Raw genomic sequence first — 16,774 nt, 5'->3', positions numbered from 1 at the left:
TATCAGTACGTCACTGTATCATACAATCACAAATCAAATAGGGGCTACATCACCCCTGTCAAAACAATATCACATCAGTGTCACATACATCCAGTACATCAACAAATATCAACAAAAATCAGTATCGTCAGATGGTCTCCAAAAGGCTGTGCAGTCACAATCGCGGTCGTCTCACCATCGCCTACCACTACGGTACCAATGAGCCCTATGCGGATGGGGGTGGAGGAGGGGGAAAGTGAGCGTAAAGTAAGCGGCGAAGATGAAGCCAATCCTCCTCCATCGCCTGCTGAGTGCGGATAACGGATGCAATCTGCTGCTCCAAGGTCGTAAGTCGGGCAGCATAGTCAGGAGGTAATGATCGAAAAGGCTGAAAAGATGAAGATGTCTGACCAAGATATGGACCAAAAGATAGCTGAGCTCTCTCGAGCTCCTGGAGTCGCTGTGTGTGGGAATCATGCTGATGGACAAAGGACATCAAGACGTCCTCAATGGTATGTCCCATATGGAATGGATGATATGGATCAGTGGGTGGCATCGGTGAGGAAGATGACCAAAGCAGTGGCATGCTGGTGGGATCGAATGGTGCTACATGAACAGAAGATGGAACAGGTGTCGTCTGAGGTACGAAGGGCATAGGCATCGGTATGTGCCCAAAGGGGTGGGCTGAAGAGCCCTCTCCAGGCCCTGCTGGAGGTACAAACGGTGGGATCTGAAATGAAAAATCAGTATGATGTGTGCCAGTGTGATGTGGGGGAAACGGTGGAACATCCTCGTCCGCCGGTATCCACCCGTGCTGTGCCTCCTCATCTGGAGGATCCATGTGCTCAGCAAAAAGAGCGTGCTCGGGCTCGATGGGTAAAGGATCGATAGGAGCAATAACGGGGTCAACAGGTGCAATATCAGGATCGACAGGATCAATAATAGGATCAGCAGGTATGTCACCAACGGGTAAAGGAACAATGGGATCAGCAGCAACATGATCGCCCTCGATCACAGGAACATCTACAGGGGGATCAGCATCAACAGGCTCAAGAGGAAAATCAGCATGAACAGGGTCATGCTCAGGTAAAGGGTCAAAAGCAGCTGCCTGCTCTGGGGCTATGGCAGGCTCAGGTTCGTCGAACGCCATGTCAAAGTCAAAATCTGGATCAATGGGACCGATAGGATCATCAGGATCAACAGGGTCCTCTACAAGCTGGTCCATATGAACATACTCAATATCACGGTCAGGATCAAATCCTGGAGGGAAAACAGGATCCGAATCCTCAATATCATCGTGCTCGAAAGCGAAACTCGGAATAGGGGCGGCAGAAGATGCCTGGTCAGGGTCCGAGTCATGAACAAAGTGCTGAATGCTCACCTCGTGAGACGGAGCAGAAGCCACAGACTCAAAAGAGTCTGGGACTGGTGAGTGGACGGGCGAGTCTCCAGCTGGGGCATCAGCAATCATCAAGAGACCGCCTGCAGGTAGAGGAGCTACGTCAAGAGCCTTGTCCTCAAATGGCTCGTCCTCGTACAGATCGATGTCGCCGTCGGCATCGGCGTCTGGCAAAAGCTCATACGCAGGGTAAGAAGCAAGAGGAATCGGAGCTGGAATCACAACAAGGGGAAGATACTCAGCAGGATCGCCATCAATAGGCTCATAGGCACCCTCGGGTAAAGCGAAGGGCAAGGAGTCATCAGTATGCTCATCAATGCCGTCGGGTAGAGCGAACGGCTGGAAGTCGTCATCATCTGTGCTCGTATAATCTGAGGTATGCACCTCATGCTCCGATGACACAATGTCATCCGACACCATGGGTAGAGGTCCAGTAGTATCCGAGTCTCCGGTATCTGATGTATCCATGTGTCTGTAACACAATCATAGAATAAGCATGAAAATCAGTAAATCAAATAGTCACATAAGTTACCAGATAATAATCACATAATCCACCTAGTCCCACTAGCCTCCCAGCCTCCCAGACTGTCCTTCCTAGTCTCACTAGCCAACACTCCTAGTCCCACTAGCCTCCCAGCCTCCCAGACTGTCCTTCCTAGTCCCACTAGCCTCCCAGCCTCCCAGACTGTCCTTCCTAGTCCCACTAGCCGAACCTCAGCCTCCCAGACTGAGCCTAGAATAATGAATAAAATGTGCTCAACATTTGTTTATAAAAAGGTTTTGGATCTGGACTTAAGTGGTATGCAGAAAATGTTTTCGTGAGAGCCCTAGTGATCATAGTCTAGACTCAAGAAAGAATCCTAGTTCGCTATGATCAGAGCTCTGATACCAAGCTGTCACACCCTGGCTTTGCAGAAGCATGGTTAATTTGTGTGACTTCTTAATACCATAGCTTAATCATAACAAAGCTATATGAATTTAAAAACCACGCAAGTCATCCTTTAAGTTTTTGAAAACATCATACAATACCAGTGTTTTTAACATGCAACCATAACCTTGTTTAGTAACATTACAACTTATAACAAAACATAGACGTGATTTAGGGTTTGTGTCTTGTCCAGGTAAGAGACACAACCCTAAACCCTGATGACTTCATGACCAGTGCAGCGGAAAACGTTCCACACCGTGCCAGATCCGTTTAATTTCCTGAAATACATGTGAGTTGAAAAATCAACAATAATGTTGAGCGAGTTCACGTGTAGGTGAGTATGTAAAACATTTGTGAGTATAAAAATAGTTATGGTATGTAGCAGTGTAAGAGGACTTGTGATCACCAATGGCTTGCAAGGCCACTGACATATGTGAAGTGCAAATAGGGAGACTCAAACCTAGCAGATTTCGCCACGGCAAAGTATGTGGACAAAGTCACCCCACGGTCCGTTTCTAGTTTGGCCGGGGGCTGGGCTCGCTACACCCAGATAGATCTACCGCTCCTGTCCCTCGGTCCCTCCATGAGGACTAATGGCCCCATGTTGTTCCTATCCACTCACATGATCGTATAACACCTCCTTACGTTAAACATACCGTTGTAAAGTACTCGTAAATCATAGTAACATGTATTTCACCCCCGCAGTTAAGTAAACTGAAAACAGTTAGAGAAAAGGGGGACATGAACTCACAGTGAATGCGTATCTCTACCAAGTAATCCGAATATCCGAAGCTGTGCAACGACCTACAGGTGCTAATTCTATTAGACGGATGGGCGTGCCTTAGCTTTATAACTTACATTTTTAGGAGACGGTTAGACAACCGTTTCGTATACATACTTGGTATTTTACTTTCCTTCCCAAGGATGGGGGATTTAAATACATGTGTATTTATACTATCTCATTAAGTCCCACTTAATATATTTTTATTTCTCACTCCAAAATATAATTATTTTTCTCAAAAATAATATATTTTCTTTTTATATATTACTTTCCAAAATAATACGTCGACAACATACGCGTTTGTGAATATTTCCGTAATAAGCGTAAGTTACGTTTTAATGATTAGATGGTAATAGTAATCACCGTTGTAACTTTTATGCTTGTCGTATAAGCGTTGGTATTATTTTGGGTTTGACAAGTTAGTAAATATCATTTTTACTCTAAAAATAATATTTATACATTTTCACAAAATAATCATAAACAGTGTTGTGACAAAATATATTTACCGAATATATATATTTATCACGTTTAGTTTTGTGAAAATCCCACCTCCGATTATTTAATAAATAAAGTCATGGCGAATATATTTTGTAAATATTTCCAATAATAGTTCTAACACTTGTAAATAATTCTAAGTGTTAGATTTTAGAAAAAGAATTTCGCCAGAGTTTCCCCTGTAACTGGAGGTGGCCACGCTTTCAAGCGTATCATTTTCTTTTACAAAATCATTTCAATACTTCCTTTAAATCAACCAATCAATTTCCAACACAATCAGCAAGTTTCAACACTTCAAACTTGTAGACTAAAATGTAAAATCGCATTATCACATGAACTTGTAATTTTTCCGAGAGTCGTATTGTAGATCACTTTATATTTAGTGGATCTATACATAAAATAACTTAGTCTTGCAAAAACCCCGTTTTTGGAACAAATCACTCTTTACAACTTCTCGACAATTTTTGTAAAAATTGTTATTTTGTCGGATCTTTCATTTTATAAGTGTTTCTACACTTGTATTTTATAGAAAACATCCTTTTATCAACATGTTATCCACTTTTATAAAACATGATTTTCTCGACACCCGGTCCTACGAATATACCACTTGTACATACGTAGATCGGCTCGTTTTAAACACTATTTTGCATGTCAAAACACTTTTACACAAGTTCATGTTTCCCGTGTGGTGGAGTTTCACCTTTTAACCCTTGTACTGCTAGAAACAAGTGTATGTCAAGATTCGGGATCTTAACAAAGTCGGGTTAAACGATGATAAGAGCCACCACCTCATAGATCGGGCATAATAACCAACATATTCAAATACTACGACATTTACACGCGTTATGACCTTTTATCCAACGATTTTCATGTTTTAGTAGACTTTTTAGATTCGAATAGTGGGTTACCGACATTCAACCGATAAAAATCCTTTTAACCACTTTTGATACGATTAAAAACGAGTTTTAAATGATATACCTCTAGCTCGGGGCTAGGGAAGATTCTAGTCGAAAACGGTGTGGATAAAAGCAACGTGGCGAGGTCCTTCAACTTCCGTTTGTTCCAAGCTTCGTTGTACGTGATCCTCAAGACTTGTATGCACTTGGAACTTGCAAGACGAAAACCGAAGTTTCGTTATCGTCCACCGGTTCTCCATGCTCTCTAGATATCCGCAATTTCTAATAAAATACTAAAAGTTGTACCACCTAGTTCCATCTCAATGGAACCGGCCCAAGGGGGTGTGGGGTCGCCCGGTTGGGTCTCGATCGTGCAGTTACAGTTTAGTTTGGTTAAAGTCGGTTACTTTAGGGATTAACCCCGTTAGTTGTTAAATGTGTTATATTGCGGGTGTTAGGGTAATCAGGGACCCTAACTGGCTCAGAAAAATACCAACAATAATTCTGGCAATATTTTCATGTTCCGGGTATTGTCCGGTTGTTCGGTTGGATAGGAATCCGTTAAAGTGCTTAAGATATCCTTTAAGCGTCGTAAGTAATATTTTTAGCGACACAACTTATTCAGCAAAGTGTCAGGAATAATTCCTTGTATTTTTGGCACTTTATTAATTAGCTAGAAGCTAGTGTGTAAATAAAAGTGCTGTGTTTCGTGCTTAAAGTACGTTTTAGGCACATCCAATTTCCGTATCTTATGCCTAGAGACGCAACTATACAACCCTTGTATCCCTACACATACTATGGGTGTAGTAAAATAATTCTGGCTCATTCAGGCCTTTAGAGGCAGTGTTTGCCTGATGCTGACTATATCAGCATGTTCAATAGGTTATCCGTTCAAATGCTACTGTGCTTTTGTGCATCATGTTTGTCACTAAAGTTCAGTAAATAAATAATGTAGTGACGGAAATCAAAGTATGATGCAGATATGTACAAGTACCAACAATCAAGTAGCAGTTTATCAGAAATCTCAGTTAAGCACAGTAATTAGGCAACAGTTAATAGCTAATTAAGTCGTACGGATACCTGGTTTTGTGAGGGTTGTCACATAAACTGGCATATGATTTACAAGTCAACCCTGATTACCACAAGTATAAAGAATGAATAAACTTCACATGACCTCTCGTTCACGGGTGGTGCGTTACTCCTATAGCGCTATACATGTTAAGTGGAGGCTCGTACGAAGTTAATGACAAGTTCATCACATAAGAATCACCCAAAAAACACGAATCAAGCATAACATAATAGTAAACATGTATTGGATTGTTTGTATGTGTGATTGCATAAAAGTATGTATGTCGAGTGTGTTTTTGTATATGTAAACATGTTGCACCCAAAAAGTGTAAAACGGTAAAAAGGGCGTCGAGTATACTCACAACATTGCACATGCTTTCCGATTATCCGTGAGTGACGAATTGTTGGTGAATAAGGATTCAATGGTAAGGTTACATGATGTCTAGGAAGTGGTAAGATTCGGGATTTAGAATTTAAAATATCAAAAGTATGTATACGAAGGTAATATCTAATTCTAAGTGCTCGTTTATGACACCATATTAAGTGGTTTCATGGGTCCCAAATTGCCCATTGGAATCATAACAAGTAACTTAGAATCTTAGATATATTAGCCTAAGTTTGTGACGAACAATCATGACTCGATTGTCATCATAAATTTAGCCATGTTTTTACATAGATACGTATAGTTTATATAGTAATAATAACATTCTAAAACTAAGTCCAATCATAGATTATCATGTAGTATCACGTATGTCAAGCATGGAGGTTAAAACCTCTTTATATGATTCACCACTACACAAACCATCACAAGGATGGTTCAGAGGGTCATAAATAAAAAGAACGTAAATCTATTCTAGCAAGTCACAAGAGTGTTCACAAGGTTCAAATGAAGGAGTGGAACTTAGTTTGGAAAGCCAAAGCTTCCATTTGTTCACAAGTCACAGGTTCATCATATGGAAGACGATGTCTTGTGCTTGCTTTCATCATTCAAATACCATGTACAAACAGAATTAAAATGGGTGTTTGAACCCAAAATTTTGATGGAAATCACCTCAACACAAACCCACAACCATGGACCAAGTTGTGAGCTTGGTGAGAACAAGATTCCACTAAGTTTCTATCAAAACATGAACATATAAAAAGATAAAAACAAGCAGAATTTAAAGTGCACTTTGGACCTCAAAAATGGTGAGATTTCACCTTAGTTTGCCCAAGCAAACTTGTGAAAACCTTCCTAGAGGTTATCCAAGTGTTTTAGAAGAATAAATGAGAGAAAAATAGTAGAAGAAGTGAGTTAAAACTCACTTAGAATGGCTGGAATTTTCTGCTCAAAACTTGCTAAAAATTCCGTGAATTAGAGAGTGTTTTGGAGTGTTTAAAGTATTGGTAAAGTGGAAAAATGAATGGGAAAGTGTTGTATTTATAGGGGAGTAATTAGGGTTTGAGTTAGGTGGGTATTAAATGCATCTAGTTGGAGGTTAGGCATTAAAGATTGTATTTAAAGAGTTAGTTGGGAGAATAGGAGCCAAAAATTGGGTCTAAGAGTGGTCGAAATTTCCAGCTGAATAATCAGCCATTTATGTCCATTTTTGGGGCCTATTTGATGACTAATCTATTAACTTTAAAAGGGGAGATGATAGTAAAAGAAAATGGACTAAAGTGGCTGCCATATTTCCGATCGCAAGGCTGGACAACCTTTAATGTTTTTGTTATTTTTTTTAACACAATAAGATGCATATTTGAGGTGTTTATTATGTATTTACGATGTATGAATGTATAATCAACATGTGTCATGGCCTATTATGTGAAATAAATATGTTTTAAGTGAATGAAGTAGAAGAAGACATGTGATTGACTAATACGCAACAAACAAGTTTGTATAATAGGTGTTTAGGTACCAATCGAGTGACAAGAATATATAAGTTAGTCTTATAATTGAATGATCAAGCATTTGTATGTCTGGAAGGTTTAAGATTACGAACACGCGATAGTTGTTTGCGAGTTAAACCTTCGTTTATGAGAATTATGAATCATGTATTAAACAAATGTATGTATTAAGGTATAAACATGTATACATAACGTATATATCACATAAAAGATTAATTTTAGTACGATCAAAGTCTCGAATTTACAATGGTTCGAAATGAGAAACGATTACAAAGGAAACGAGTTTCTGAAAATAGAATTACGATACAATCTTTCTAAGAGCATAAAGCTGCGAAAAAACGAGGCGTTACAGTCTTCTATCCTTTAGGAAATGTCGTCCCGAAATTTATTCAAGAGGAAGACCTTATGAAAAGACATTTTGGCTAGTAGTTTAACTAGAATCGAGATTTGGGAGTTTGAGACGTGTTGAAATGCATAAAATTGTTGGGGAATGAAAGGATAGGTTTGTAAGAAGAGTTTGTTTAACCTAGATGACTTGAGGCATCAAGCATAAATTAAACGTGCATATGTGTGTATGGGCAAAGTGAGTCTAGACAAGTTTGAATAACTCGAATGGAGAGGTATTTTAAAATACGTTTCCTAAGAAGGAAGTCTTTCGTATAAATCGGTATTTATTTTAATGAAAAGTGTGGCCGCACGGTAGGTTGCATGAAAAGTTTTATCGGTTTTAAAGGGTAACATTAAATCGCATGTTTGTAGAAAATTGTTTATTGGTGAGTAATGAGAAAGTCTGGTATTTCAATAAAACGGTTTTGGAGGTAACGGCCAACTAAGTGTGTTTGCGCATAAACAAAGAATGGAAGATAGTTTTAAAAGCAAGGAAGTATTTTAGGATTTGAACGCTTAAACCGATTGATCGTAAATAAGGCTTGTATAAAAGTCGAAGTATAAATGGGATAATAGAGGTATGAGAGTGAATGATTGATTTAGTAGATGGATGCAAGGATATAGATGTTATGAGCATTGGATATAAAACGATTATGAGGCGTTAAGAATGAGGTTTCGTCATGGATAATCCGGTATTGTGCGTTTAACAGTGCGTTTGTGAGTCGTTAAATTTTGTGTATCGGGTCTAAATAGGGTCTGCAAAACACCGAATTTCTCATGGCACGTTTTACGAAAGTTTGGTAATATGGTTTTACGAAAGTTTGGTAATATGGTGAAAACACTTATATATAGGAAGTACCAGCGGCGTATCCACCATGTTTTAACCATGTTATGTCCTTTTCGTTATTCAGTGTCATGTTACGTTCTGTGTCTTACCATACACAGTAGTACACCCTATGATTCTCATGCGCCTACCACTATAATCCCGTGTGCACCCGTGATTATATTGGCAGTCACATGATCCGCATTGTGGGTACTAGTCGTGTATGAGTCAGGGTATACAGTAACTTTGAAAACAAGAATGTGTGCTTATGAGAATGTAGTATATAAGCATGTTTATGTTTAGATGTGTATGATACCAACGTGAGTGAAACCCTCGGGTTACGTTCACGTATAGGTACGAATGTATGCATACGAGCATGAATATGAGTATGCGTATGAGTATAAGTATAATTATAAATATTAATATAAGATGTATGAGTATGAGTGTGAATATAAGTATAAGTATAAGTATAAATATTAACATAACGAATCTAAGCATATAAAATGATCAAGAAGTTTGAGTATGTAAAAACGAATAACATTTGTGAGATTGTCATGAGTTATTGACTAAACGTGTGCGATGATATGCATGTATAGTTGTTTGAGCAAAACGTTGAGTTTATTGAATCAAAATAGATTGAGTTTGACTTGGAATGTAGAATCAAGTTTGTGAATGTCAAAAGAATGTAAAATATCTATTGGTTATGCCAGATGTATTTTGTAGAAAGGGAAATGCTACTCTTGTTTCAAAAGAATTTATGTACGTCGAAGATTGTCGGTTCCTATGAAGTTTCCAACCCGTCTTAGGGCTTCTCTGGCTAAGCTTATTTAACTCAAAATGACTTTTTGTTAAAAGTACTTATTGACTTATGACTTTTTGAAAAAGAGTTATTAAAAAAGTGTTTGGATTAGCTTATGGGGTGGGAAAAACCAATAAGTCAATAAGTTGATTTTTAAAAAGTGTTTGGCTTAACTTATTCATGTAAAATGATTAAAAGAGGTGGGAAAAGCCAATAACTCATAAGCAACTTCAGAAAGTCACTCCTTATTAACTTTTCAAACTAACTTTTCCTCCATATACAAAAAGTCATTTTGAAAAGTGGTTATGGGTTTGCCAAACACTTTTTCTTCTTATTAGCTTTTTGTAAAAGTCAATAAGTTATAAGGAGGTGTTGAAAAGCTTAGCCAAACACCCCCTTAGTCATGATTCTTCTTCACCCATAGAAAATAGAGTTTATTACATAGTCTCTATGGTTTACATAAATTAACAATTTAATATCGAGTTTTTTCCCAAAAGGGTGTTGGAGGAAAACTTATTTACCAAAATAGGTGATTTGAAAAATAATTACCAAAATGGGGTTTTTTCTATATTTCTTTATTTTTTAACTAATCTGTTATAATTCTTCTATTTTTATTTAATCAACCTATCACATTTATATTCTTTTCTTCCATCTAACTCATTATATAGATTTTTTTAACTAACTTATTAATTATTATATATATATATATATATATTTATAATGAAACCCATGTTAAAACAAACTGAGTGCTAATACCTCTCATCTACTGTTTTAATTTAATTTTTTTGAGATTAATTTTTCATTTACTATTGTTCGTGTAGTTGATTACCAATTCAAATGAAAACCCATAATATAGTATTTTCTAAAGTTACATAAATTTTATTAACAATGGGTTGATGTAACATGAACACATGCCTCGTTTACAAAAAAGAAAACCATGTTTGTGTTTGATTGTTTGTTCGATTAACATTAAATAAATGAACATGAACTTGCTACTTTAGTGATTGTTTACATCTCTAAAATTAGAATGATTTAGCTCACATAAATGTAAAAGGAAATAAAAGAAAAAATGTTATGAAAAAGAATTATATTTTGGTTGGTTAAAAAGTAAATACAATATAAAGAGTAATTTTTTGGAGAAAATAGATTAAAAACATATTAGGTTAATTAAAAAAAAAGAAAAAAATATAATAGATTAGTTAATAATAAAGAAATAAGAAATAACACTCATTTTAATAATTTTTTAAAAATCACCCATTTTGGTAAATATTTTTTCCACCCTCACCAATTTAGGAAAAAAGTCATTGTAAAACATCTATTTTGATAATTATTTTTCAAATCACCTATTTTGGTAAATAGTTTAAAACCACTTCTTATGGTACTAACTTTCCATTTTTTAAAATGTGGAGGTATTAGCGTTAATTCCTGATTAACTATTAGTACCTCAGATTATTAGTTTATGTAAACTACATAGACTAACTATGTAATTAATACCTCTACATATTAAAAAGTAGAAACTTAGTACCCAAGATGATTTTAAACTATTTGTACATTAAATAGTTTCCAACCCCACCTTTCTCTGGTCGCAATAGTCCTCCTTCAACCACCCCAACTTCCATTTGCACAAACACACTCCTCATATCTCTACAAATCCCCCAATTATACTTAAACAGAGTAACATATATAATGATCATCCGATTTCTCCCCAAACCCACATCAATTCTATGTTTCCTCACCACTAATCGTTCTTTAACTCATCTCCGCCCAAACTTATTATATAAAAAAGGTCAATTTCACAAACCCACATGTCAAAATCAAATCTTTACTCACTTTTCACACTTTAATTTGGGTCTTCTTTTAGCATAACTGAACTTGGGTTTTCTTGATTTTGTGTGTATGTTTTGTTTGGTTTGGTTTGGTTTGTGTTCAGGCAGATACAGCAGCAGTTTTGGGATCCGTTTGAATGTCAGATCAGTATCGGGTTCAGCGGGTTCTTCTTCGGCTCCATCGAATGTATTGTCGGTGCGAACGGCGGGTGGTGTGTTGATTGGTAAAGAGGATGAACATGGAGGTGTGATTGTGGAGATGGATACTGAGCCTGTTGATCCAGTTGTGTTTGTTTCTTTGCTTAAAGCATCAATGCTGCAGTGGAAACAACAGGTTGTTCCTGTTTTGATGAATTGTGTGTAGTAAAATGAGTTGGCCTGTGTTTGGTTATATATTTGCATACCGAAATGACATGGGGTGGTTGAATTACATAGTTGAGTATGTAAGAACTTATGGCTGTTATACTTTTAGGAAATTAACGCAGCTTGACCCGTGTTGAGACAATTGATGACCAACTATGTACATACATGTCAATGATGAATACAATGTAGATATTGAAAGGATTTTGTTACTTTGATGTTTATCCATGTTAGAAAAGTGGTTATATTATCCTATATATAAGTTGGGTTCATTATGTATGTTTTTCTTAGGAGATGAGTGGATAGAGATGAGAATCTCAAGGAGGAGTGTCCGTGGTGACCGGTGAGTGTGAGGGGAGGGTATTAAGAATATTGAGAGCGTCTTTGTTTCGGTATTATGATGTAAGCATGGGAGTTAACGACCAAAAGGATGAAATGGTTATGAATAGTTTATAGGCTTATACGTAAAAATGACTAAAGAGATGCAACTTTTAGTTGTACAAAAATATTATTTGGTCGTACATATAGAGCAACGCCTCACATAATGAAGCTCTTGCATTTTGCCTCACGCCTCGGCTTTCAGGATCTAAACTCCTCAGAGCACCTCTCAATAGTTAGTTTTTTATGGGTGATGAGAGTAGCATTCAATAATGTTGAACATGTCTCGACTCTTGTGATTCTATAAGCTCGAGAGTCTTGTTTCGAGTATTCAAGAATGTTAAGAGTTGTACCGCCTTCATTCTTGATAGATGACGGCGACTATTCTTGCTGTTAGACCATCACTTGAAAAGTAACAAGAGTATTCTTCTATCGGGCATATTATAGCTAATAAAATCTGATATTGATCACGGATACGTGGATAAGTATGACTAATTATGCACGACTTATGATCATTCGTTATGTTACCATTTGTTATAATTTCTTTTGGTTAAAATAACATTTCTTTAACATTTGTTTAGGGTAAAAAGGGTGTTTGGATCAAATTGCCAATCGAGCTTGTCAATCTCATCGAGCCTGCAGTTCAAGTAAGGGTTTTTTTTTTTTTTTTTTAATTTACAGACGCTTTCTTTTTGGTAGATAGTTATTCCATCTTAACTTGTACGCAGGAAGGCTTTTATTATCACCACGCTGAACCAAATCACTTGATGCTTGTGCATTGGATTCCCGAAACAATAAATACTTTGCCAGCAAATGCAAGTCATCGAGTGGGCATTGGTGCTTTTGTGATGAACGAAAATCGAGAGGTACTTCCCTGCACTTGATCAATATCCATATACTATATAAATTTGTATTTTTCTATGATGTACATGTGATAGGAAGCCGATCCAAAAGTTGGCAGACTTGTGTTTGAACCAAGTGTATGAAAGCACGTTAGCTATAAAACTATGCAGTTAATATCGGTGATATATCGGTGATATATCAATTATATCGGTCATATCGGTCCCTTAGTAAAATATCGATGTCAAATATCGGTCAAAATATCGGTACCGATATTATCGGCGATATTAACCGATATTTGACCGATATAACCGATATATCACTGATATCTAACCGATATAACCGATATATCACTGATATATCACTGAATTATTGGTGTTAAGTTGCTATATATATAAATTCTGCATTATATTAAAATTACCGATATCCCACCGATATCTCACCGAGATAACCTATATTTCAAATATCGGTCCTTGATCGATATCCAATATTTTACCGCATTAACTGCATAGCTATAAAATGACCCAACTTATAACTTTTGATATGCCTAGAGTTACGGGCCCATAAAATATGTACAAAACGGAGTAACGGCTGGATGTTGTGACAGGTGGCCATGGGTGCTTCCGCTCTGTGTCAATATGTGAACTTTTTTCGTAATTTTTCTATGTTTGTAGGTTTTGGTAGTGCAAGAGAAGAGTGGAAAGTTCCAAGGAACCGGCATATGGAAGTTTCCTACTGGAGTAGTTGATGAGGTATGTCTATTTTAGTAAATTACTCATCATATACCCAATAATACTTCAATATTTTGAAAGGAACATTTTTACAGGGTGAAGATATTTGCGATGCAGCGGTTAGAGAAGTAAAAGAAGAGACCGGGGTAAGTTGCAAGCACTTCATCTCTTGTTGTTGCTTGGATTTGTTGGTGACAATATTTGTGTTATGTTTATATCTTAAATGGGTCATCATATAAAAATAAGGAAGCAAACAAGTAAACACTTCAAATCGTTTATTTGGATTATCACCGTGTCAAAATCGTATCAATTTTTACTCTTAATAACATGAGATTTCACTTCAAAAGTCAACATTCGCGCGATTGAACTTGTGATAATTAACTGGATGTTTTTGATGGTTCAGATCGATGCAAAATTCGTGGAAGTATTAGCATTCAGGTAAGGAAATGACTACAACTAATTTGGAAATCACTAGATTTTCCTAGGGGTGTGGCAATTCTTGACACAACCCCAAACATGACACAAAAATAATCAGGTTTTGGGTTTGTGATACATAAACCCGTTTTATAAACGGGTCTTGTTTGGGTTGATCTATGTCGATCAGCCAACCCGTCGAACCCATTTATTACAACACTCCAACCTGTTTAACATGTCTACAAACCTGTTTGACTTGTTTAAATAAATGAGTTAAACAGGTCGTGTTCGGGTTAGGCTTTGACACGAATAAATACATGGGCTGTGTTCGGGTTTCACGATTCAACCCATAAACCCGACATGATTGATACCTCTAGATTTTCCCGATTGTTTCTTCTAACATGAAAAACATATGTTTGCGAAACAAAATTTCATCATGCCCTCCGTTTTGCAGACAAAGCCATAAATCATTCTTTGAAAAGTCAGATTTATTCTTCATGTGCATGCTGCAACCTTTATCCTTCAACATCCAGAAGCAAGAAAGAGAAATAGAGGCAGCTCAGGTTAGTTTCTACGGCTTAAAGGACTTGTAAGTCATGATGGATGAAACCATGTTTAACATTTTGTAAATCGTTTGGTTATTTTACACGCAGTGGATGGCGTTTGAGGATTACGCAGCCCAACCCTTTGTTCAAAAGCATGATCTTCTTAAGAATATGGTGAAGATATGCAGAGCAAAGAGAGATGGAGAGTATACTGGTTTCTCTCCTGTGCCTACAATCACAACTTTCCTCAATAAAAGAAGCAACCTTTACTTGAACGCCAAAGATCTTAAGTCGTAGTTGACATCTCATTCGCCTTCTTCTTTGTAATCGACACATAGCTTGATACCAGGCTTGTAAACGAATCATTCAGTGAAACATTCGTTAGCCACTTGGTGGGAAGTTCGTTTATGTTAACGAATATGAACAAATTCTTTTGCTCATTTAATTAAACGAACAAATGAGCACATGTCTTGCTTGTTCATTTGTGTTCTAGAACGTTCGTTCATTTAAATTCATTACGTTTGTTTATGTAAGGTCGTACGTTTACATATTCACTTAAACTTTCAAGGCCTGTGACAACTAAGTCTAGTTTTATGAAATTACAATATCACTCTTTATAATTTAGTCTACTTTTATTAAAACTTTAGGCTTGGACTCAACCGATTGATGTTCACGCTGACTGTTAATTGGTGTTTGCTCAGTTATGTACATCCATCTATGTTCAGCTATGTTCTCCCGTTTATGTTTTACGTTCGTTTATACCATTAACGAACGGACAAACGAATACGTTCATTTTCTTAACGAACGCTAACACGATAACTATGTTTTATTGTTCATGCCCGATCGTTTGTTTGGTTAAAGATTACCTAATGAAGACGGATTGGAATCGGCCGAGCACATATTTTACATCTTGCTATATCTCCACTGTGGTATGGCAAGCCATAAGCTCTTGGTGTAGAATTCCAAATATTTATGCATTTTCGGTTAGAGACTTGCTAGGGTTGCACTGCCCGATCCAGAAAAATGAAAATCAAAGGGATGTGATTTCAGTTGTTGGTGTATATGGAAGGCTAGGAATGATGCAATTTTCTCAGATAAGAAGGCAAGCCCAGATCAGAAAACTGGTTGTAAGTGATTCAGAACTTAGAATAGGCCGTTTAAACTTCGTTATTATATTAAAATGTGTAGTAAAAATTCCCCAAAAAAAAAAAAAAACTAACGAAGTTAAGGATGAGCATTTCGGTACCGGTTCTGAAAAATACGGGTACAGAATGGTACCACACCGAAAGAAATTTGGTACCCATTTTTTGGTGTTTCGGGATCGGTACTTTCGGTTCGATACCAGTATTTTACCAATTTTACCTTCAAATACCGTACCGTACAGAGCATTTTCGGTATCGGTACCCAGTTTTGGCAATTTTCGGGATCGGTATCGGTACCGGTACCAAGCTCGTCCCTAAAAGAAGTTAAATAAATTAAAAAAATCAGTTCAAATCGTCAAAATCAAGCTATCAAACCACAGATCGCTAAAATCGGCACGGTCTAACCAACCAACTGACTGGGCAGGTTTGGTAAACCGTTTTTGAAACTGTAATTAACGGTTCTTAGTGAGACGTGGATTAAAATTACAAGGAACACAAAAAAGATGGTTAGAGTAGGCTTGACCATGTGTGTGTTGGGATTGCAAGAATACCAAGGTTGGTTAGCTACCTAACAGCCTCTCTTTATGTGGTTTTCCTCTTCTACATACATGTATGAATCCTTTTATTGGTTACAAAATTTCTACAATACCTACCACTAATGCTAAGGAGTTAATAACTCCAAATGACTAAAACACCCTTTCCACATAAATATGGTCAACATGTGCCTACATTTTTAGCACTAGGGTGGCTTATTATGGTCCACCTCAGTTGGCTTGACCCTTTGAGGAATAAAATCTGACATATTGGTAACTTTGGTGGATCTTTCAAGCCAAACCAACCTAAACATTGATCTCAATCCAAACCAACCTAAACATTGATCTCAATCAGTTTGGTTTAATGGTCCGGCTCACGGTTAAAAAAAAAGAACATACAAAAGTTAAGTTTAAGAACTGATGTAAATCAACGGTTAGAATTGTGTAAACGGTGTAATATTAATATAAAAGGAAGGTCGGGTTTGGTCCAAACGACGAGTTTGATGCTCAAAACAGTAACCCCCCCCCCCCTTCTGATTGTGTTGAACTATATGTTGTGGTAT

The 16,774-nt window shown here is 37.0% G+C and overlaps 1 protein-coding gene across 1 annotated transcript; it reads left to right on the top strand.

Annotated features, from left to right (window-relative positions):
- The first annotated feature begins 11,017 nt into the window (after positions 1 to 11,017).
- Positions 11,018 to 15,064, top strand: LOC110944123 (nudix hydrolase 2). Its single transcript, XM_022185840.2, has 9 exons — positions 11,018 to 11,228; positions 11,373 to 11,602; positions 12,588 to 12,653; positions 12,735 to 12,872; positions 13,521 to 13,598; positions 13,673 to 13,723; positions 13,981 to 14,015; positions 14,446 to 14,554; positions 14,645 to 15,064. The coding sequence occupies exons 1-9, from the start codon at positions 11,129 to 11,131 to the stop codon at positions 14,831 to 14,833; spliced, it is 996 nt and encodes a 331-aa protein (XP_022041532.1). The 5' UTR covers positions 11,018 to 11,128; the 3' UTR covers positions 14,834 to 15,064.
- The last annotated feature ends 1,710 nt before the right edge of the window (positions 15,065 to 16,774 follow it).

The sequence above is a fragment of the Helianthus annuus genome, chromosome 1 (genome assembly GCF_002127325.2).
Source record: "Helianthus annuus cultivar XRQ/B chromosome 1, HanXRQr2.0-SUNRISE, whole genome shotgun sequence".
Taxonomy (NCBI): domain Eukaryota; kingdom Viridiplantae; phylum Streptophyta; class Magnoliopsida; order Asterales; family Asteraceae; genus Helianthus; species Helianthus annuus.
Note: the sequence above shows the minus strand (reverse complement) of the source record. Positions and strands in the feature narration are given on the sequence as shown.